We start from the raw sequence: 24,368 nt of genomic DNA, 5'->3' as shown, positions 1-24,368 counted from the left end.
GTCAATAAATGAGATACATGGTCAAGAAGGAGATCCACACTCATTTCTAAAATTAGCAACTATCTTTATATATGTTCGGGCATCAGAAGAAAATCGTTCAGTAAGTACATTTCTGAATAGGAATTCTTTTCAGTTCAGAAAGTGTACTCCGTGCAATTTTTAAGTTGTGGAAAGGAAGAACAAGTTTTAGAAATGGATATAATAGAGCGCTTTACAGGACCAATCTGCAGGAGTTATGGTGAGTAGTGGGCAAGGTCCAAGGTAGCACCAACAGTACACCACCAGTGGCAGGAAGGCTGCTGGGCGCAGGGTGCACCTTTTTGGAGTTGCTGAAAGATGCAGGGATCAGTTCTGCTGTCCCACAGAGCTCTTGGGTCTTTATCGAAGGCAGGCAGTCCTCCAAAGTTTCTGGAGTCCACAGCTGCAGGACGAGTCGACTTTGTGGCAGTTTTCAATGAGTGATGCAGAGAGGCTGGCTGGTCTGGTACCAGGTCAGCTGCCTGTTCTCTCCTCTTTGCTTTTGCTGCTCTTTGTTGTCCTTTCTCTTCTTAGGGCGTTAGGATCTGCTCTTCTGGTGCCAGGGGCTACCCTAAATGCTAAATTTAGGGGCATTCGGGGAGTGTAGGGTAGTAGCCAATGGGCTACTGACCCATGGGGTCACTACACCCTGTACATGACCACTTCCTGTGGGAAGTGGGCATAACCCTGTCCTAGAATTCCTAAGTACTCTATTGCAAAGATGGCTACTTCCGAAAAATGGTGTCCAGCTCAGTTTAGTTCACCTTAGGGGTAGTACTAGCCTGGGGGTGGCACACCTACCTGACTAGCTAATTTTCCAACCTGGCCAGGTGCTAAGGGGGCTCTGGACAGAGGGTTTTGGCTTCCTCTCTTCTGAGGGAAGCCAGATTCGCATTTCAAAGGCTGAGGCTCTTGTAGGCTTGCCAGCCTACCTAATCAGTCAGTCATCCTGTGGGAGGGGGTATGACACCCTTTTCCTGGACAGGCTTTTGTTCTGGGCCTCGTACAGCACAAGGGCCTCATCCTAGGAGGTCAGAACAGCATCCCGGGCGGCAGGCTGGCAGAGGCCAGTCAGCAGCCACACCAGAGGCTGGTATGTTTTCAAGGGGCACCTCTAAGGTGCCTTCTGGGTGTATGTATTGACAAATAGAAACACTTGAATCAGCGTGGGTTCACCAGTACTAGATGTTAGATACCAAACATGCCCATCTTCAGTGAATTCATCATGTGGCTGGGGAACTCATTTTCACCAGTGTCCAGCGCATGCATGGCTTTCCTGGTCAGATTTACTGGCAGTAATAGAACTGACCAGCACAGGAGGCATATCTGCTCATGCAGGTATGCCCTCACTCGTAATATTCAGCAGCTGCCTTAGGGCTGTTAGGCCTGCTGTAGGGGTTACTTACAAATATGGCATGCAGTGGTAGGGGACATGGGCACACAGAGATGTGTGACATGTGTTTTCACCTTTGTCTGCACCAAGACACACAGCCTGCAATGGCAGCCTTGTATGTACTTGGTGAGGGGTCCCTTAGGGTGACACAATTCGTGCAGCTGCTCTTATGGACCCTCTTTAGTACCTGAGACCCTAGGTACCAGGGGTACCATTTACTAGGGACTTACAAAGGGTGCTAAAGGTTTTGCCAATTGGGGGAAACCATTTACAAAAGCTCTAGCGCTCAGGAACTGGTTAGCAGGAACCCAGTACACGTCCAGTCGAAATCACACTAGTTACCAGGCTAAAGGTTAGGGTGACCATGTCAAAAAGGGGCACTTCCCTACACAAGTTCTTTAACCAAATCTTATTCACAAGCTATTTGATATGAACTTATTTGTATACCCCAATATTGGTTAATCATATTCTACAACCATTGGGGAGACACTGCTTACCCACTCTGCTCTTTTTCTATACAGTACACATTAACTAATCTTTCTCCGCCTTTGAACTTTGTCTCTACAGCTGACCTTCCACAAACTTAACTTGAGGAATTCTGACATTTTGAAAAGCTTCCTGCAATGTAATCATACCTGTCCACAAGAAGTACTCACCTTGTAATCCTAGTTTCTGTAGTAGGGGATCTCTGTGTATAGTCATAATCTAGTGAATAGTCCCGCCCATGTGCGTGGACCCCGGCAATCAAAAATAATCTCTTAAATTGTCAAATCATGCAGAAACTGCAAAGACACTTAAGAGAGAATTTAAGGACACAGGCTACACTGTCCAGTACTTCAACTAGAAATTCCACCAAACAACACCACACACAACACAGCCTGCCCAGTTTCTACCATAGAGATACTTGCCTCCACCAGTAAAAGACTCTGGAATGATAGAGAGGAAGGCATGGACAGACAAGCCCCATAGGCTGCCATTATGTGGCTTAAATAGGATACTGTGCCTTTGAGAGAACTTTCCAGAACTTTATCCCAGTATCCCAGAATGCATAGCAGGTCCCTCTTACTTTCAGTTCTTTTTTCCGGCTCCTGCTAACAGGACCCTGGCATTGAGCTCTCCCTTGTTTCAAGAGTTTATTGGATTTTTGTCACTTTTTTGGATAAAAGTGTTTGAGTATATCTTTCTTGGTGCTTCTCTTCTCTACTGTGTGATGGTTCAGGCTTTTTAGGGCTCTAAAATGCCTGGTCTTTTCGACAAATGCCCAGCATGTGGAAGGAAGAAGGCCAAGAGTGATCCACACGACGTCTGCATCGTCTGTCTCCCTGACACACATGTCCCTGAAGACTGTGACATCTGCCAGCAATTTTCAGCAAGGACCCTGAGGGACAGGCTGAAGATTAGGCTTCAAGGCCTTGAAGAGAGACGACTGCAGGCTGCAGGTGGGTCTGGACAGGCTGGGAAGGTTCCCTCTGCCTCTGCTGAGGCCTCTGGGGGGCTCCCCAGAGGCAGGAAGGCCAGCAAACGGTCCCGGTCTCCGTTGGCGTCGATTGCTTCGACGACGGCGTCGAGAGGGATGACGACGGTGTGTTCCCCATCTCCCCGGGGCTCCGGGTCGAGACGGCGTGAAGATTCGACGTCGAAGGGTCTGAATAGGCCGCCGTCGAAACCACCGTCGACTGCTTCTTCATCGTCTTCGTCGACGTCGAAGACGGAGCGGCAGGCATCGGCGCTCGCCGTTGAGGCGACACCGCCGATCGCCGTCGAGACAACGGTCGGCGTCGAGGGGCTCCTCAACATCGAGGACCTCGAGAAGGAGGGATCGACGCTCGTCGTCGAGAATGGAACGGTCGACGTCGCGGAGGCAGCGTTCGGCGTCAAGAAGGAAGAGGTTGACGTCGCAGAGGCGGCGTTCGACGTCATGGAGGAAGAGATCGACGTCGCGGAGGCGGCGTTCGACGCCGGAGTCGCGGAGGCGACGTTCGACGCCGGAAAAGCAATGCTCAACGTCGAGAAGGAAGAGATCGGCATCTAGGAGTCGCTCCACCTCTCCTAAGCGGCGCAAGAGGAGTTCTGGCGCCAGAAGTCAGGCTGGATCTAGTGGAGGACGCAAGAGGAAGCGATCGCCTGCTGAAGGGGCTGGGTCACAGTCCCCTTCGCCGAAGGAGTCACCGGGCTCGGTGTACTCGGTGGTGTACACACCAACTCGGCCTAGGTCGCCCCCGCCTCCTGTACCTAAGGAGGACCCTCCCACCAACCCTCCACTTCTGCCAGGAAGACCACTACCACCACTTCCACCGCATGGGCCTGCCCCTCGGTCGGTGATACCTCCGGTCCCTCCACCGAGGTCGACATCATTACCTCCTCTGCCGACACCTTCTAAGGGGACACCAAAACCTAGACCCCAAGAGGAACCGAGGAAGACGCCCCCACGGAAACCTGTGGAGCGTCCACGGGCAGGGAGATCACGCTCTCGCTCTAGGAAGAAGGAGCGATCGCACCACAGGTCGTCCACGCGGTCGAGACACCGCCATAGGAGGCACAGATCTCGCTCTCGCACAAGATCCTCAGGGATCAGGGACTACTCTCCGACCTTGTCGGGATCACCGGACACGAGGGTGTCTCCGATTGATGACCTGGTGGCGTTCCATGATGTTCTCTTGAGAGGCGCTGCAAAAGTGGGCATATCTTTGACGGTGCCCACGCCTAAGACATCAGTCATTTTCGAGACACTGCACCAGAAACACCTGTCTCGTCCACTGCTGCCTCTGGTGCCAGGCCTGGTGGAACCGGCCATGGACCTTTTCCTCACACCTGCGGTGACGAAGGCGGCCCCATCGAGATTGCTGAAAAAATACCGGGCTCCCGATTCGGACCCGGCCTTTCTAAGGGCGGAACCTCCTCCGGATTCTGTAATTGTGACAGCCGCCCGCAAACAACATGCCCCCACCCCGTCATCCACGGTTCCCCCGGATAAAGAGTCTAGATGGATGGATTCAGCTGGAAGGAAAGTATGTGGGACATCGGCGACCTCTATGAAGGCTGCGAGTGCCACAGCTTTGTTGGGACGCTACGACCGCGCCCTCTGGGACTCCCTCCAGCAGTTTGCGGAACACTTGCATCGCGAGAACCAGGAAGTGCTGAATGAAGGGATGCTGGTAGCGAATCAGATTATTAGCGCTGCAGCAGACTCATCCCTATTAGCGGCGCATGGTTTTTGCCATGGGGTTAACCAGCGACGTCACGCCTGGCTCCGCCTTACTTCACTAAAACCGGACGCACAGCAAAGGGTAGCCAACCTTCCTTTCTCTGGCGAGACCCTTTTTGGGAAGCATGCGGATGACGAGATGGCCCGCATGAAGGCGGAGGCCGAAACGCTCATGGCTGTGGGCCTGGAGAAGCCCAAAGAAGCGAAGAAATCGTACCGCCCATTCCGACGCCGGTTCGGTGGGCAGGGCAGAGGACGTGGCCAACCTTCGGGACAGTCGCAGCAACATCAACAGTTCCGTAAGCCGTTCCAGAAACTCCAGAAGGGTAGAGGAGGCCAACAGTCGGCTCCAGCGACCAAAGGCCCGGCCAGGTCTAGGCCCTGAGCGCTTACTTCCCCCGGATCTGTTACCCACTCCGGTAGGGGGAAGCATTCATTTTTTCTGGCAGAGTGGAGAAAAATTACTCAGGACAAGTGGGTGCTGAATATTGTTTGCAATGGATACAGTCTTCGGTTCACCAGCCCGCCTCCAGCAATTCCACCGGTCAGCTCCAGAAGACGTGCGTTCTCTTGAACAAGCTGGGGTTGCACATCAACATGTCCAAGTCTGTCCCAACTCCGGTCCAATGCATACAGTACTTGGGAGCCTCCATCAATACGCTGTCAGCAAGCGTGTCTCCTTCGGAAGAGCGACGATTATCACTCCTTCGGAAGGCTCAGGCTCTTATGACAACTTCATCTACAACAGTGAGGACGGTGTCTTCTCTACTGGGATCGATGGCCTCTTGTATCTTCCTGACGCCACACGCGCGGCTGTACATGAGACTGCTGCAGGAGTGCTTGGAAGACCAGTGGGATCAGAGGAAAGGGTCTTGGGATGACAAGATACAACTGTCTCTGCATGCTCTTCAGTCTCTGAAGTGGTGGTGCTCAGCAGAGAATCTCCTCAGAGGGGTTCCCTTCCACAAGGACATTCCCACGCAGACTGTCGTGATTGATGCTTCTCTCCTGGGGTGGGGAGCGCACTCCGGAAACCTACAGATTCAAGAAACGTGGTCCCCGATGGAGGCCACGTATCACATCAATTTCCTGGAACTCAGAGCTGTTCACTTGGCACTGAAGGCCTTTCTTCCGTCCTTTCAGACCAACTCTCTGCTTGTACAGACGGACAATACCACCACGATGTATTACCTCAACAAGCAGGGGGGCTCGAGATCACGCACTCTGTCTTAGGAGGCACAGACGATCTGGCACTGGCTTCTGGCCAGAGGACTGACGATAACGGCTACCCATCTGCCAGGTGTGCAGAATGTTCAGGCAGACGCACTGAGCAGACTGGTTCAGGAAAACCACGAATGGGTCATAAACAACGAAGTACTAGGGGAGGTCTTCGCAAGGTGGGGAACTCCAGACGTAGATCTGTTCGCCACCGCCGAAAGCAGCAAATGCCGAGACTTCGGCTCCAGGTACTACGAGCAGGGGACGCTGGGGAATGCGTTATGGATCAACTGGTCGAAATGCTTTCTGTATGCTTTTCCGCCCATTCCCCTGATTCCGGCGGTGCTCATCAAGCTGGCCCGGTCCAGGGCTCGGATGATACTCATTGCCCCGGAATGGCCCAGACAGTGGTGGTTCACGGACCTGCTTCACCGGTCCCTCCTTCTTCACATTCGGCTGCCGTGCAGGCCAGACCTTCTCACGAAGTTCGGGGGACAGATGTTACACCCCAAACTCTCGTCTTTGAGTTTGGCGGCATGGCTCCTGAGATAGTGCAATATGGCCATCTGAATCTGCCCGATGATTGCATGGACATACTGAAGGAGTCTAAGAGACCTTCCACTCGGACTTCCTATGCTTACAAGTGGAAGAGGTTCTGTATCTGGTGCCAGTCTAAGAACCATGACCCTACGACGTGCAAGGAAAATGTCATCCTTCCTTCCCTTCTACATTTTGCGCAGTCTGGACTTGATGTTCATTCCATTAAGGTTCATCTCGCTGCATTGACTGCCTACAGGAAATGCCCTTCACAGACTTCCTTCTTCCACATCCCTGTGATCAAAGATTTTTTGGAAGGCTTGAAGAAAGTATTCCCTCCTGTCAGGCTTCCTTCGCCTTCAAGGGAACTGAATGTGGTGCTGTCCAGGTTGATGAAGGAGCCTTTTGAACCTATTCATAAGGCTTAGTTGCAGCACCTGTCCTGGAAGGCGGCGTTCCTCGTGGCCATTACATCGGCCCGCAGGGTGAGTGAAATTCAGGTGTTGTGTTGCCAAGAACCTTATACTGTATTTCATGCTGCTTAGGTTGTTATGCGTACTCACCCTAAATTTCTTCCCAAGGTTATTTCTGATTTTCATGTCAACCAGACCATAACTTTGCCTACGTTTTTTCAGAATCCTTCGTCTCCAGCGGAAAGGTCTCTCCATTCCCTGGATGTTAGGAGGGTGTTGAAATTTTATCTGGATAAAACCAAAGATATTCGTAGGTCTGACCAGTTGTTTATCAATTATGGATCAGTCAGGACGGGTCTTGCTACCTCTAAGCAGTCCATTTCTACGTGGATTTGTGTCCTGCATACAATTGTGTTACCAAAAAGATAATAAGACCTTAGGAGGTAAGTGTGAGAAGTTGGCCTGATATGCAGTGCTCACTATTCTAGTGATCACTATGTATCAGTCCAAACAACCCTTATTGATGATTGGTTGTAAGTCAACCTTATAGACCAGCTATCCTAGTAGCGTGGATACGAGCAGTCTTCTGGCTAAACTCTAGAGGGCGTGTTAAGCCAGCTGTTATACCATCACATATACCCCTTGAACACCAAGTGAAAGGACACCACACAAGTGTTATGAAAATAAAATAAACAGTGTATTTATATAGATCACAACAGCCCTGTACTCTTTATGAGGACAGGGTACTAAGCACACAACAAAACTCTTACGAAAATACTTAAGTTAGCACAATTTACACAAATGCCCGAGGGGCACGAAAAACCATATACTATGAAAGTGGAATGCGAAATTACTAGCAGGTAAGTACTGGACTAATAGGCTTTGGAATTGCTAGGACTACGTTACTGAACCTTCAGATTACTAGTAGGAGGCCTAGGGGACTCGGGTGCAGAGTGTGCACTCTCACGCGGGATGCGGGACAAAGTCTATGGAGGCTAGTAAAGACAAAGTTAGTGTTCTCGGGCGAACCCGACCTGGTAGGAAGAAAACGACAGTGGATCCTGACCCTTGGATAGTGAGGCTATGCTGGGGCACCGAAATGCCGAAGTTACCTAGCCCAGGGGCTCCAGCTGCATATGTCTCAAAATACGTCGGGAATCCTCGTTGACAAACCAGGAGCCTGAAGAAAAGAAGTTGCTGGCAGGCGACCAGTGAAGATAGTTCGAGTGATCCAAGCCTGGATCGAAGATGGATGACACCTGAAAGCAGAGGGGACCAAGTTCGTGACTACTAGCCAGTAGTCAGGTGGCACCAGGAGGGCACCGGATGGTAGTCACCTCGACTAGGTGAGTGGGCGACGCTGGGCTCTGCAGTCTCACGGACCAGGAGGCGTTGTCGGCGACCAGGATGGAGGTGCGAGCTGTCCCACGATGGATGATGCTGTCGGCGTCACTGGACCCAGGATTGGGCAACAAAGCCTTGGCAAATTCAAGCCCACGCGGTGGACTCAAAATGGCGTCTGGAGTGGACCAGGAGGGTCCGGGGTGCTCCTCTTTTGGAAGGGAGCAAGGGCCAGTCTGGAGCAACCAGACCAGCAGCAGTGTTGTCGTCGGGCGTCGTTAAGAAGGCCACAAGCCAGCGGGCTAGTAGCCAAACAACGCGGTGAGCAGCAAAAAGCAGAAGGGCCCCACGCAGATCGTGGAGATGCTGGGAGGCTGGACTTCGGTGCTGGAGCTGCTCAGGGTCGGGGCTTCTCGGACCCCAAAGCACTCACCAGAGGATCCCTCGGCGGTCGTGCTGGAAAGAAGTCGTGCAGTCTTGAAGATGGCCGGTCCCTCGAGGTCTCGTCGCACCCACGGTTCTCAGCTTAGCTGTAGAGGTGGCTAGAGGTCAGAGGTGCCAGGGAAGCCGGTTCTCGTCGAGCTGGGCAGTCGGATTCCGGAGGAAGGACTTGCAGCAGACCGCAGTGTTCTTAAGATGGTGCCTGCGGATGCAGGGTGACTACTCCTTAGTCACAAGGGAGAATCTTGAAGAAGAAATCTTGAAGTCCTTTCGTAGAAAGTCGTGTCTTGATTCCAAAGATGATCTAATTTGGAAGGGGGCCCGCTCCTAACTTTATACTAGGAAAAGGGGCTGGCCCGGTGACTAGGTCCTGCCTATGGGTGGGACTAGGAGGGGGGTGGTTACACCCCTCTCCCATGCCGGACTTTCCCCAGGCCAGGGGCTGGTGTGCCCCTGGAACTGGTTCTGGCCGGCCTATGCGTAGTGAGCACCGGGGTGCCACTCTGCAGTCACCTTCTTGTAAAGCCCTGCCTACCCAGGATACACAAAACCCTGTCAGGGATGGTGCTAGCACCACCCCTGACAGGAAACCCTTTGTCCAAGCTCCCCTCGCTGGAAGGACTCCCAGCTGTAGGGGGTCAGACTTGTGTCTGTGGTAGCAGCATCCATTTTGTGATGCTGAGGCTCGAGTTAACTTTAACCGGGGTTCAGGGTTACATACATGTCGTGTCCCTCTAGAAGGGTGGAATGCTAACCCCGTCGCCAGAATTGGTGAGGGGTTAGTATTCCAATTCGTATGACACCTTACTCGACTTGTTTTGATAAAGCAATACCAGAGTTAGCATATAACCGCGAGGATTATAATGCACTTAAGAGTATATGGTATGCGATATCATGGAACAGCTATTAGGACTTGGTTCCGCAAGCTGCAAACGGGCTCAGCTCATGCCAGAGCACCATCTCACACGTTTCCAAGCACTCTGCCTTCAGGATTGTTAAGGCCTGCTATAGGAGTGACTTATAGGAATCTATGTGTCCATTTTAGGGTTAGATATAGGTATACTATATCTACAGCAAGGGGTGATTACACCACCTTGCCCCAGCTGTCGTGCAGCCAGTTGTGTCAGATTTAGATGGCCATCCAGGGGTGGCATAATACATGCTTCAGCCCCTGGTAGGCCCTGGGTACACCTATGCCCTGAGTTACGGGGTCTGATAAGGTGGCCCAGTACCAATTGGTAAATGTACCTAAGGCACATGTCGTAATTTAGTGAGAGAACAGCTAGGCTGTGGGTCTGATTAGCAGGCCCACAGCCAGAGAAAGTCTTAAACCAGTGAAACAAAAGCAAAAAATCTGGGTGATCATAGGATTGCAGACCCTACTCTCCTACATGACCCCCCCCCCCCAAACTTTGGGACAATAAACTAACCTTGACCAGGTGAGTCTTCTTGCTCTAAGTGGAAATACCTGGAGAGCCCATCTGCATTGCCATGATCAGTGCCAGGTCTATGCTCCACTGTAAAATCCATCCCCTGTAGGGAAATGGACCACCTAAGCAGTTTGGGGTTTTCACCCTTCATCTGATTTAGCCACAAGAGGGGCTTATGGTCGGTCTGAATCTTGAAATGAGTGCCAAACAAGTATGGCCTCAGTTTCTTCAGGGCCCAAACCACAGCAAAGGCCTCCCTCTCAATAGCTGACCAATTTTTCTCTCTGGGGGTCAGCCTTCTGCTTATAAAAGCAATGGGCTGGTCTTGACCATCAAAATTCAGTTGAGATAGAACAGCTCCCACACCCAACTCAGAAGCATCTGTTTGGACAATGAATGGTTTGGAGTAGTCTGGACTCTTGAGGATAGGTGCTGTGCACATGGCCTGTTTTAGGTCATCGAATGCCTTTTGACAGCCTGCTGTCCACTGAACCTTTTTGGGCATTTTCTTACTTGTCAGTTCATTAAGTGGAGTCACAATTGATCCATAATTTCTGACAAACTTTCTGTAGTAACCAGTCAGGCCCAAGAAAGCTCGAACCTGAGTCTGGGTGGTTGGAGGAGCCCAGTCCCTGATTGACGGTATTTTGCTCTCCAGTGGCTGAACTTGGCCTCCACCTACCAGGTGGCCCAAGTACACAACCTGTGTCTGCCCTATCTGGCACTTTGTGGCCTTGATAGTGAGACCTGCTGCTTGCAGTGCCTCTAACACTTTCCTCAGGTGGACCAGGTGATCCTCCCAGGTGGAGCTAAAGACAGCTATATCATCAAGATATGCTGCACAGACGTCATCCAGCCCAGTGAGAACATGATTCACCAGCCTTTGGAAGGTGGCAGGTGCGTTTTTCAGACCAAAGGGCATTACCACAAATTAATAATGCCCACCAGGGGTTGAAAATGCTGTCTTGGGCTTGGCATCCTCAGCTAACCTGATTTGCCAGTACCCAGCTGTCAGGTCAAATGTACTTAAGTAGTTGGCAGAAGCCAATCTGTCTATAAGTTCATCTGCCCTTGGTATTGGGTGGGCATCAGACTTAGTGACTGCATTGAGACCCCTGTAGTCTACGCAGAACCTCATCTCTTTCTTACCACCCTGGGTGTGAGGTTTTGGCACTAGAACTACTGGATTAGCCCAAGGGCTATCTGAGGGTTCAATGACTCCCAACTCCAACATGTTCTGCACTTCTGTTTTGATGCAGTCTCTAACATGATCAGGCTGCCTGTAGATTTTACTCTTAACTGGCAAGCTGTCACCAGTGTCAACCTCATGGGTACACCAATTGGTCTGACTGGGGGTTAGAGAGAACATATGCCTGAAAGATTGAAGAACCTGTTTACAATCTTTCTGCTGATGTTCAGAGAGGCTGCCACAAAAGACAACACCATCTACTGACCGATCATCAGGATTCTGAGTGAGCAGGTCTGGGAGAGGGTCACTCTCTTCCTCCTGTCCCTCATCTATGGCCATGAGCAAGCTCATGTCCTTCCTGTCGACATATGCTTTGAGCCTGTTGACATGGAGCACCCTGTGGGGGCTCCTGGGAGTTCCAAGGTCCACCAGGTAGGTGACCTCTCCCTTTTGCTCAAGAATTGTGTGGGGCCCAGACCATTTGTCTTTGAGTGCTGCTGGGGCCACTGGCTCCAACACCCACACCTTCTGTCCAGGCTGATAAACAGTCAGGACAGCCTTTTGGTCATACCAAGCTTTTTGGAGTTCTTGGCTGGCCTTAAGGTTTTCAGATGCCTTCTCCATATACTCAGCCATCCTGGAGCGGAGACCAAGTACATAGTCCACTATGTTGGTTGCAGGCTTTTTGAGAGGTCTCTCCCATCCTTCCTTCACCAAACAAGTCAAGTCAAGTCAATATATTTATATAGCGCGCTACATACCCAGAGGGTCTCAAGGCGCTTGAAGAGGGGTGGGGAATTACTTCTCGAATATCCAGGTTTTAAGCTGCTTTCTGAATGCTAGGTGGTTTTGAGTGAGGCGAAGGTGCAAGGGAAGTGAGTTCCAGGTTTTGGCCGCTAGGTAGGAGAATTATCTTCCTCCCATGGTGGTTTTGTTGACGCGGGGGACAGCAGCGAGGGCTTGGTTGGAAGAGCGCAGCTGGCGGGGGGGGGGGGTGTAGAAGGAAAGACGTGTATTGAGGCATTCGGGTCCAACAGGGGTCCTCTCACAGGGTGCCCATACAAAAGTTCAAAAGGGCTGTAGCCAACCCCCTTTTGTGGGACCTCTCTGTAAGCAAACAGAAGGCAGGGTATCAGGACATCCCATCTACGCCTGAGCTTTTCAGGTAGTCCATGAATCATCCCTTTTAGGGTCCTGTTGAACCTTTCAACAAGCCCATTGCATTGTGGGTGATAGGGTGTAGTGAACTTGTAGTTGACACCACACTCCTTCCACATAGCAGTTAAGTAGCTTGACATGAAGTCTGCACCTCTGTCAGAGACAACCTCCTTAGGGAAGCCCACTCTGGCGAACACTCCAACTAGGGCCCTTGCCACTACAGGTGCTGTAGTGGTCCTAAGTGGAATAGCTTCAGGATACCTGGTGGCATGATCCACTACCACCAGTATAAACGTGTGCCCTGATGCTGTCTGGGGTTCCATTGGACCAACAATGTCAATCCCCACTCTTTCAAAGGGCACCCCCACCACAGGCATTGGTATAAGGGGGGCCTTTGTTGTGCCACCTGACTTACCACTGGCTTGGCAAGTGACACAGGAGCGACAAAACTCCTTGGTATCCTCATTCATGTGAGGCCAGTGAAAGTGTGAGACAAGTCTGTCCCAAGTCTTTGTCTGGCCTTTGTGACCTGCTAAGGGAATCTCATGGGCCAAGGTAAGAAGGAAACCTCTCTGAGACAAGAGGATAACCAGCCTCCTGGCCATGCCAGGCTTGGGGTCTCTTGCCTCAGTGTACAGGAGTCCATCCTCCCAGTATACCTTGTGGGTACCTGTGGCGTTCCCAGCAGCCTCAGCAGCAGCCTGCTGTCTGAGGGGTTCAAGGGAAGGGCAGTCTAATTGTTCCTTCCCCAGGTCTTCTCTTGAGGGACCCCCTGAGCCCAGGAACTCAACTTGATCAAGTTAAAATTCTTTAGGCTCAGTTTCCCTCAATTCCTGTAGGTCATCCTCCTCTGAGACTTGATCCACAACCTGGGGCAAGGGGGAAGGCAATGCATTAACCCTACTGCTCTTCTTCCTGGAAGGTGGATGGTCCATTGTTCCAGGATCCAGCACCTGTTCAGTGGGGCATCTTCTGACCTGTGACCTAGTCACAGCAAGCACATGTGCTGGCAAGCCTAACATCTCCATGTGAGTCCTATGCTCCACTTCTGACCATTGTGATGACTCCAAATCATTGCCCAACAAACAATCCACTGGGAGGTCTGAACTAACAACAACCTTCTTTTGGCCATTTACCCCTCCCCAGGAGAAAGCAACAATTGCCATACTATGACTGGTAGTGACATTGCTTGCATTGGTTACCAGGAAATCTGTACCTGGCATGATCTGTCCAGGGTCCACAAAGTTAGGTGTCACCATTGTGACACTGGCACAAGTGTCCCTATAGGCTGAGCCATTTTGCCATTTATCAAAGGTGTCTGCCTGTATTTGCCCAACGTATTGGGACTTATATCAGGGGATATATCCACATCCCCTGTACAGACAAGGACAGCCTGAGTGAGTGTGCCAACTAAGTTGTCATACCCCTCAGAACCCAAGGTTAACCCAACTAAACCCTTGGGAGGTGCACTACTACTGCTGGCTGTACTAGGGGGCACAGGTGCCTTAGGGGCTGCAGTAGCAGGAGTCTGTCCTCCTTTCTTGGTGCACTCACTAAACCAGTGAGTTTTACTTTTACAGTACTGGCACCACCTTTTTGACTGGCCTTCTTGAGTCTTCTTCTTCTGGGAAGCCTGACCCCCACCCTCTTTGGATTGTTGGGGACCTGTCGAAGACTTCTGGTCATTTTCACCTTTGGTATCTTTACCCTTCTGGTCTGCTTTCTTCTGACCACCCTGGTTCTGGCCCTGGTTTTGCTTAACTCTTGTTCTGACCCATCTGTCTGCCTTCTTTCCCAATTCTTGGGGAGAGGTCAGATCTGGTTCTGACAATTGTTTAAAATCTGTTCCCTCATGATCAGATTATACAATCCTGTGTAATCAGTAACTTTACTGCCCAGCAACCAGCCTTCCAAAGCCTTAGTGGCACAATCGACAAAATCAGACCAGTCCTGAGACTGAGTTTTCTGGGTATCCCTGAACAGCAACCTGTACTGCTCAGTGGTTAGGCCAAACCCATCAATCAGTGTGTTCTTCAGGACCTGGTAATTGTTAGCATCCTCAGCTCTAGTAGTGAGGAGCTTATCTCTACCTTTGCCTTCAAAGGAGAGCCACAAGATAGCTGCCCACTGACTCTGGGGGACACACTGTACAGTGCAGGCCCTCTCCAAAGCAGTAATCCATTTGTGGATATCATCCCCTTGCTTAAAGGGGGGCACTATCTTACTCAGGTGTCTAGTGTCTAAACTCCTGTTTTCCCTTGGGGGAATGCTGCCACCAGTGGGAAAGGTCCCACTCAATTCTTGCTCTCTAGCAAAGGCAAGTCTCTCTTTAGCCAGGGCAAGTTCCTCCCTTTCAATCCTCAGATTGACTTCCCTTTCTTTGGCTTCATATACTCTCCTCTGAGGGATGTCATCCTCCTCTGAGCAGAGGCCTGAGAGCCATTGGTTTGAATGGATCTGTTAGAGCCTCTTGATAGAGACCTAACTCGTCCATTCCCAATGTTAAGCTGGCCTGAGAGGGGTCCCAGGGGTCTCCTAGTACCATTCTCATGCCTGCTTAAGTTGTCCCTAGTTAGCTGGCTAACTACTTCTGGACCTTTGTCTGCCTCATGCTCAGATGGCTCTAGATCCTCATCCTCTTCACCTTCTTCTGTGAGATGGATAAGGTCAGGGTCACCTGAGGTTCCCTCTAGGGGAGGCATGCTCCCATCTGGATGAGAAGGTTCTGTGTTACCAGCTCTCCTAGCATCATAAGTCTCTAAGAGACCAATCAGAAATGGGATTGTGGGGTTAGACCCCTGTCTTAGTTTCCTGGAGGTACACACTTGTCTCATCTCCTGGAAACTAAGAGCAGCATATCTGGAAGCGACCTGTGGAGGGTCTACTGACACCAGGGGAGACTCAGAGTTTCCTCCTTTGTCTGACATGCTGATTCTAGTGTGGTGTAAGTGATGCACCTAAATACACTATATGTTTGCCTACTGATCCCTTGCTAAGAGTTGTAGCCAAGGTGTGCTAAGCCTTGAGGAGCTACAACAGCTGGTTCAGTAGAACTCAGAGTATTCTAAGCTAAGTTATATGTACCTGAAGTACTTATGTGATCTTTCACAAGATATTCTTAGGATACGTGTGGTAAAACAACAGCAAGCTCAAATCCCAACCGCTGCCACCAATGTGAGATGTTGGCCTGATATGCAGTGCTCACTATTCTAGTGATCACTATGTATCAGTCCAAACAACCCTTATTGATGATTGGTTGTAAGTCAGCCTTATAGACCAGCTATCCTAGTAGCGTGGATACGAGCAGTCTTCGAGCTAAACTCTAGAGGGCGTGTTAAGCCAGCTGTTATACCATCACATATACCCCTTGAACACCAAGTGAAAGGACACCACACAAGTGTTGTGAAAATTAACAGTGTATTTATTTAGATAACAACAGCCCTGTACGCTTTATGAGGACAGGGTACTAAGCACACAACAAAACTCTTACGAAAATACTTAAGTTAGCACAATTTACACAAATGCCCGAGGGGCACGAAAAACCATATACTATGAAAGTGGAATGCGAAATTACTAGCAGGTAAGTACTGGACTAATAGGCTTTGGAATCTCTAGGACTACGTTACTGAACCTTCAGATTACTAGTAGGAGGCCTAGGGGACTCGGGTGCAGAGTGTGCACTCTCACGCGGGATGCGGGACAAAGTCTATGGAGGCTAGTAAAGACAAAGTTAGTGTTCTCGGGCGAACCCGACCTGGTAGGAAGAAAACGACAGTGCATCCTGACCCTTGGATAGTGAGGCTATGCTAGGGCACCGAAATGCCGAAGTTACCTAGCCCAGGGGCTGCAGCTGCATATGTCTCAAAAGACGTCGGGAATCCTCGTTGACGAACCAGGAGCCTGAAGAAAAGAAGTTGCTGGCAGGCGACCAGTGAAGATAGTTCGAGTGATCCAAGCCTAGATCGAAGATGGATGACACCTGAAAGCAGAGGGGACCAAGTTCGTGACTACTTGCCAGTAGTCAGGTGGCACCAGGAGGGCACCGGATGGTAGTCACCTCGACTAGGTGAGTGGGCGACGCTGGGCTCTGCAGTCTCACGGACCAGGAGGCGTTGTCGGCGACCAGGATGGAGGTGCGAGCTGTCCCACGATGGATGATGCTGTCGGCGTCACTGGACCCAGGATTGGGCAACAAAGCCTTGGCAAATTCAAGCCCATACGGTGGACTCAAAATGGCGTCTGGAGTGGACCAGGAGGGTCCGGGGTGCTCCTCTTTTGGAAGGGAGCAAGGGCCAGTCTGGAGCAACCAGACCAGCAGCAGTGATGCCGTCGGGCATCGTTAAGAAGGCCACAAGCCAGCGGGCTCGTAGCCAAACAACGCAGTGAGCAGCAAAAAGCAGAAGGGCCCCACGCAGATCGTGGAGATGCTGGGAGGCTGGACTTCGGTGCTGGAGCTGCTCAGGGTCGGGGCTTCTCGGACCCCAAAGCACTCACCAGAGGATCCCTCGGCGGTCGTGCTGGAAAGAAGTCGTGCAGTCTTGAAGATGGCCGGTCCCTCGAGGTCTCGTCGCACCCACGGTTCTCAGCTTAGCTGTAGAGGTGGCTAGAGGTCAGAGGTGCCAGGGAAGCCGGTTCTCGTCGAGCTGGGCAGTCGGATTCCGGAGGAAGGACTTGCAGCAGACCGCATTGTTCTTAAGATGGTGCCTGCGGATGCAGGGTGACTACTCCTTAGTCACAAGGGAGAATCTTGAAGAAGAAATCTTGAAGTCCTTTCGTAGAAAGTCGTGTCTTGATTCCAAAGATGATCTAATTTGGAAGGGGGCCCGCTCCTAACTTTATACTAGGAAAAGGGGCTGGCCCGGTGACTAGGTCCTGCCTATGGGTGGGACTAGGAGGGGGGTGGTTACACCCCTCTCCCATGCCGGACTTTCCCCAGGCCAGGGGCTGGTGTGCCCCTGGAACTGGTTCTGGCCGGCCTATGCGTAGTGAGCACCGGGGTGCCACTCTGCAGTCACCTTCCTGTAAAGCCCTGCCTACCCAGGATACACAAAACCCTGTCAGGGATGGTGCTAGCACCGCCCCTGACAGGAAACCCTTTGTCCAAGCTCCCCTCGCTGGAAGGACTCCCAGCTGTAGGGGGTCAGACTTGTGTCTGTGGTAGCAGCATCCATTTTGTGATGCTGAGGCTCGAGTTAACTTTAACCGGGGTTCAGGGTTACATACATGTCGTGTCCCTCTAGAAGGGTGGAATGCTAACCCCGTCGCGAGAATTGGCGAGGGGTTAGTATTCCAATTCGTATGACACCTTACTCGACTTGTTTTGATAAAGCAATACCAGAGTTAGCATATAACCGCGAGGATTATAATGCACTTAAGAGTATATGGTATGCGATATCATGGAACAGCTATTAGGACTTGGTTCCGCAAGCTGCAAACGGTCTCAGCTCATGCCAGAGCACCATCTCACACGTTTCCAAGCACTCTGCCTTCAGGATTGTTAAGGCCTGCTATAGGAGTGACTTATAGGAATCTATGTGTCCATTTTAGGGTTAGATATAGGTATACTATATCTACAGCAAGGGATGATTACACCACCTTGCCCCAGCTGTCGTGCAGCCAGTTGTGTCAGATTTAGATGGCCATCCAGGGGTGGCATAATACATGCTTCAGCCCCTGGTAGGCCCTGGGTACACCTATGCCCTGAGTTACGGGGTCTGATAAGGTGGCCCAGTTCCAATTGGTAAATGTACCTAAGGCACATGTCGTAATTTAGTGAGAGAACAGCTAGGCTGTGGGTCTGATTAGCAGGCCCACAGCCAGAGAAAGTCGTAAACCAGTGAAACAAAAGCAAAAAATCTGGGTGATCATAGGATTGCAGACCCTACTCTCCTACAGTAAGCCTAAGGCTCATTCCAATAGGGGCAAATACGCCACGACAGCCTTGCTCCGTAACGTGTCGATTGCTGAAATCTGCAAAGCAGCCACTTGGAAGTCGGTTCATACCTTTGCTAAGCATTACTGTCTGGACACTGATGCCAGGGCAGATGCTCAGGTTGGACAGGCTTTGCTGCGGAATTTGTTCGCACAATAGTGGTGTTAATTTCTTTCTCCACCGCCGCTTTGGCGTGGGGATGGGCTTGCCATTCTATTCACTAGATAATGACTATACACAGTGATCCCCTACTACAGAAGGAGTAGTTTCTGCCCTGTAACTCCAGTTCTGTAGTAGGGGTATCTCTGTTATAGTCATAAGCGCCCGCCCTCCTCCCCGGTGGAGATATTTCTTCATGTAAGGAATGCTACAGGTCTGGCGTGCTACGCCTTCAAAAAGAACTGAAAGTAAGAGGGACCTGCTATGCATTCTGGGATACTGGGAGAAAGTTCTGGAAAGTTCTCTTAAAGGCACAGTATCCTATTTAAGCCACATAATGGCAGCCTATGGGGCTTGTCTGTCCATGCCTTCCTCTCTATCAATCCAGAGTCTTTTACTGGTGGAGGCAAGTTTCTCTATGGTAGAAACTGGGCAGGCTGTGTTGTGTGTGGTGTTGTTTGGTGGAATTTCCAGTTGAAGTACTGGACAGTGTAGCCTGTGGATATAGGCTGCATTATTTGTCTTTAAATTCTCTCTTAAGTGTCTTTGCAGTTTCTGCATGATTTGACAACTTAAGACATTATTTTTGATTGCCGGGGTCCACTCACATGGGCGGGACTATTCACTAGATTATGACTATAACAGAGATACCCCTACTACAGAACTGGAGTTACAGTACAGAAACTACTCCTAACAGGACTTTCCTGTCCTTCAACATGCCTCCACCATCTATTCCCCCCCCTAGTGTTTCTCACTCATTTACTGATCTGGCCAGAACAGTCTATATGTTTACAGTTATGGATCATGTGATATGATTAGGTTTTAAGCACACTCTGCTAATAGCATACTTACTATTTCAGACTCAACCCAAAGTGACTTTTTTCTTGTCCTAGCCCAGTCTTGCGTATACTAGGTTGGCTTAGAACTCTGTTACATCACTGAGAAGGGAGATTTACAAGACAGAAGCATAATACATTAGCCATTACATAAGCAGGATCACCTACCCTCTGTCAAATGAATTGGTACTTTTGGCAATGGTGTTGCCATTCTGAGCTTTTGGAGTCCGTTTTGCATTCTGTATCCTTTTTTTCTTTTCTGTTCGCCATCAGCACTATTGTTTATAAATCTGTCACCAGCGACACATCCATGCCCTACCTTCCAACACTCAACCTACCTTCCAACCCCCTCTATTGACACATCCCAAGAAATATTCATTTAAGTGAACCTCTACAGAACTCACTGCAATATTTTCGTAGTCTTAGTGCAAATCCAATAATTTTGTGAAGAGCCTCCAAGTACCCTCCCCTACTTTTTACTGAATGCCTCAAACGTATTGATTCAAACTCCATCCGAACATTGACATTCGTTTCTTTGTTTTTAGGCTGACAAAGTGGCGTCCATGTTAAAGAAATTCTTGGAAATCACAAAGTGAGTACCATGCTGCAGATGTTTATTCTATAGCACCTACACACTGCTAAGCACATTTTTAATTTATTTTTTTTGAATAACGAAATATTCATAAATGTTAAAGATGTTTTTATGCTCTTCTCGTCAGTGGAGTGTGGAGGAAGCGGTTTTAATTCCTGAATTGGAGTCTGTCCTGCACAATGTTGAAATACAGGCTTCTCAGTCTTGTAGCGGCATCCTCTACACAATGAGCAGCAGTTGGTGTTCTTTGTAATGAAGTCCTCCTTTAAAACTGTATTTAAAGCAGATGAAGCTTTTACCATCGGTAGAAAATAGGCTTCGCTAGCAATCTGCGATACATTTGAATTGTTTGGTTTGAACTAAATGTACTTCTGACCTAATGGTATTAAAAGCAGTTAGTGAGTGAACAGTCATAATGGGCATCTAGTCGATAAAGACTAGGCAGGTTTGATTAGTATTCTAGTTAAGGTTAGGATGAAAGTTAGGTTCAAAGTTCAGGTGAAAAAGTCAAGGTTAGGGTGAAGTAGAGTTGATATTAGTGTTGGCATGTGGGTTAGAATTAGTTTAGGCTGATGACTAAATGGAATCTTGTCATAAGGACTGACATTCAGATTGCATGCAGTGTATAGCATATAAATATTAATGGGCTAATGTTTTTTTTTTTAAACTCAACATGTGAACGAATATTAATGATACAACGCCAAAAGATAATGTCCCAGCGGGTATAATACAGCCATGTCTTACGGTGCACAAAAAGTGGCAAGGATGCAAGCAGGTATTAGTATTATATTTGTAGACTGCAAGCCTTCCTGGGGGGCAGCAGAACTCTTACATTACCCAGAAGAGTGGGTGCTGTTCAACAACCAGTCAAACCTTAAACAAATGACGTGTGTGTGTGTGTGTGTATCTATGTATGTATGTATGTATGTATGTATATATATCAAAGAATAAATCTCCATTAATTTGCGACAAGGTGTGAAGACAATAGTCATTTACAAATGAGGTCTCCTAAGTGAGCTTTAACCATTGTGTGTGTATTTAGGCATGTGTCTGGAAATGTCCGGGTCCACAGCTCATGGCAGAGCTTTGTCCCTAGACAGTAGCGTAGAAGCAGTAGTAAACCCAGGACTGGTACATGTACTTGCAACCATTGGGGAAACCCATTATTCAGCTAATGTATTCCTTAGGCTGAACAGAACAAATTGGCATCCTACTTAAAAATTTGCACAGGCTCGAGTAATAACTGATCCATGGTTTCCAGTTATCCGCATCGAAACCTATGAACTTATCCTTCTCCTGTACGAAAGCTAATCCTTGTCTTGAATAACCAACATAACAAACAAAGACACTTAATGCACCATCCTTGTACCTAGTAGCATGTTGCAGGAGACTGAGAAGAATGCTTCTTGTGGTTTGTGCCTTCAGATGTTGATTTTCCGTTGCTTTTGAAGGACTGTAATGTCTGCTTACTCAAAACCGGTCACCTCATTTGGTACCGCATGTGCAGTTAATTGAAAAAAGGATTTTGTTCTTAGTGCTGTGTTCACCAGTCCTGATTCCGTAGAAAGGTTCTCCTTAACAAATGCCCCAAGTCTGATTTTAAGGCCAAATGGTAGGGCCAATTCACATCTAACATATTGAGTCTTGGGACAAAGCCTGGTCCCTTTTCTAAGACTTGCATGTCCATGGTACTAAGTTTATGGTTGCTGTAGTTAACCACTAGATTGAGGTATTGCACGTGCCTGGTTTACTGTTCTCCGCCGCCGCTCCTGATCACCATTTGGTGTTGGTCTAATCATTGGTCCGTGGGGTTGTTGTCTTTTAGTTTTTGTCTCACCCTAAATCCCCCCACCCCTCATCCTCGTCCACTGACCCTGCCTAATAAAAGATCGTCTTTTGGGTTGGGAACAGGACCTCAGGGTAAAGTGATAGGGGTTTGGACAAAAACCAAATGGGAATGGTTGGGGAATTGTAGTTGGGGAATTGTAGTTTGAGAGTATGTTGATAGCCCCTCTCTCACTATTGTCACTGCTACTTCTATGTTCATTTGAACTAAATGTCCAATTTTGTGGTGTTGGTCTCCTCCTCATTCATTCTTAGACTCTGTCTGATTCTCTCTTTTGGTATAATATTCAACAGTAGCATATGGGTACATCCTTCTATAGTTTTGTCATCTTTGATTGGTTAAGGAATGCCATATACTGGGTCGTAGCTTGATTAATCTCATCTAACCATTTTTGTAGACTGTGATGTGCTCAAGAGTTTTCAAGTTGTTTTTGCTGGTCTGGAGTTTTAAAAGCATTGTGTCCGATAGAAGTTTTGCTGTGTTTATTATCAGTGCCAGCCAGTTTCTTCTGCCCTTCCATGCTATGTTTAGCCATTCTTTTTGAAAGATCAGGACGTCCATGAAAATCCTGAGTTAGTTGTCAAAAATAAGACCTCATGTTGCCACTTTTGCCAGTAAGTATTCTGTGAAAATTGCTCCATATAAGACTTTTTTGATCTGGTTCCTTGTGAGAGTGGTCACTGATTCCCGGTCATCTAATTGGGACAAGGATTGTGGTATATTAATGTCCCCTAATAGTGATGGTGCAGTTAAAATGTTATTGTAGGAAGCTGGCTTTTTGTGTGATGTATCAATAATCTGATACACCATGTAAAGAGTCCAGGGTTTCCCTTATAAGTGGGCATTGGCTTCTTTCGATCCCAAAGTTCTCTGTTGGGGTGTAGTGTGGTCAAGCAGCCTTAGGTTTAACACATAGGAGTGCAAGACCTCTACAAATACACACAATAGTCAATAAATAAGACGCACAACTCAAAAAGGTCCACACCAATTTATGAACATAGCAAGTATGTTTATTTATGTTTATATGTTCAAAAGGTGGACATTGTGCTATAGAAAGAAGAACAGATTCTGCAAACAGGTATAGTACAGTGACTTATGGGATCAATCTCCGGGAGTTAAGGTGAGTGGTGGGCAAGGTCCAAGGCATCATCAACAGTACACCACCAGCGGCATGAGGGCGGCTGGTTGCAGGGTGCAAAACAGTATCGGAGCCCAGTGTTATTCCATGTAGATCGGTTTCTGCAAAAAGAGTCTGCAGACTCTGGGTAGGAAACTAGTAGGGCTGAACCAACAGGGGGGCTCAGGCCTCATGATTCTCTGGGATGGGGGGCACCTTTGGTCCTCTTCTACACAGCCCAGGGGCGGCAGTTGCCGAGGTGTCCTAAGGTGTCTGTTTTTCTTTACCGGAGCAGTCCTGGTAACCTGCATGCAGAGGATGCAGGCGATGAAGGAAGGTCCATGCGGGTGAAACCATGATAGACTCGGACTCAAGAGGGCTGGGGGATCTTGTTAACACCTTTAGACCACTGGCTTGGAATGACGGGGGCCGTGGTGTCTTCAGGTGTCTGGTTTGGCGGTCTGGAGGCCTCTGTGTCGCTTCTTTTGGAGTTGCTGCAAGATGCAGGGAACATGTCTGCTGTTCCACAGGAGGTCTTGGTTCTTTATCGAAGGCAGACATTCCTCCCCAGTACAGGAATCAGCTGCTGCAAGAAAAGTCAACTTTGTGCAGTTTTCAATGAGGGGTGCAGACTCTCCGGCGGGGCTGATACCAGGTCAGCTGCTTCTTCTCTCCTCTCTGTTTTTCCAGCTCTTCAGCTTCCTCTCTCTTTTTAGGTCTTTAGAATCTGCTCTTCTGGTGGCAGTGGCTCCCCTAAATACTCAATTTAGGGATTTTTAGGGGAGTTTAGGGTAGTAGCCAATGGGCTACTGTCCTTCGGGGTCACTATGCTCCCTATATGACCACTTCCTGTAGTAATTGAGAATAGCCCTGTTCCAGAATGCCTAAGTATGCCACCACAAAGATGGCTACTTTGGAAGAATCATATCCACCTCAGTTTAGCTCATCTAATGGGTGGTGCTAGCCTGGTGGGTCGCTAGCTAATTATCCCGTGTGTCCAGGTGCCAAGGGAGTTCTGGACAGAGGGGGTTTGTTTCCTCTCTTGTGATGGAGCCAGATTCCCATTTCAAAGGCAGCAGCTCTTTGAAGCTTCCCGGCCTAGGTAGGCTAATCAGCATATCATTCTGTGAGAGAGGGTCTGACACCCTCTTCCCGGACAGGCTTTTGTTTTGCGCCTCCTGAGAGCACAAGGAACTCACCCTAGGAGGTTAGAACAGCATCTTGCGTGGCAGGCTTGGAGAGAGCAGTCAGGAGCCACACCAGAGGCTGGTATTTTTTTAGGGGGCACCTCTAAAGTGCCCTCTGGGTGCATGTATTGATATATCCAACACTGGAATCAGTGTACCATTTACTAGGGACTTGCAGAGAGTGCTAAAGGTTTTGCCAATTGGATATACTATTGTACAGTTTTGGGAAAGAGCTGTTGACCTGGTTTGCAGGAATCCAGTGCACTTTCAGTCGGAATCGCATCATCTACCAAGCAAAAAGTGGCGGTGAACATATCAAAAAGGGGCACTTACCTACACCGATTGAGGGTGCACAA

At 49.2% G+C, this 24,368-nt stretch overlaps 1 protein-coding gene across 1 annotated transcript in view; it reads left to right on the top strand.

Annotated features, from left to right (window-relative positions):
- Positions 1-20,115, top strand: part of LOC147684931 (cyclin-D1-binding protein 1 homolog) — a 484,280-nt gene extending 464,165 nt beyond the window's left edge. Inside the window, exon 10 of the mRNA XM_086939740.1 lies at positions 19,990-20,115. Coding sequence (XP_086795866.1) covers positions 19,990-20,115 — 126 coding nt within the window. The remainder of the gene's footprint in view (positions 1-19,989) is intronic.
- The last annotated feature ends 4,253 nt before the right edge of the window (positions 20,116-24,368 follow it).

The sequence above is a fragment of the Lissotriton vulgaris genome, chromosome 10 (genome assembly GCF_964263255.1).
Source record: "Lissotriton vulgaris chromosome 10, aLisVul1.2, whole genome shotgun sequence".
NCBI classification, from domain to species: Eukaryota; Metazoa; Chordata; class Amphibia; order Caudata; family Salamandridae; genus Lissotriton; species Lissotriton vulgaris.
The sequence above is the reverse complement of the archived record's forward strand: the minus strand, read 5'-3'. Positions and strand labels throughout refer to the sequence as shown.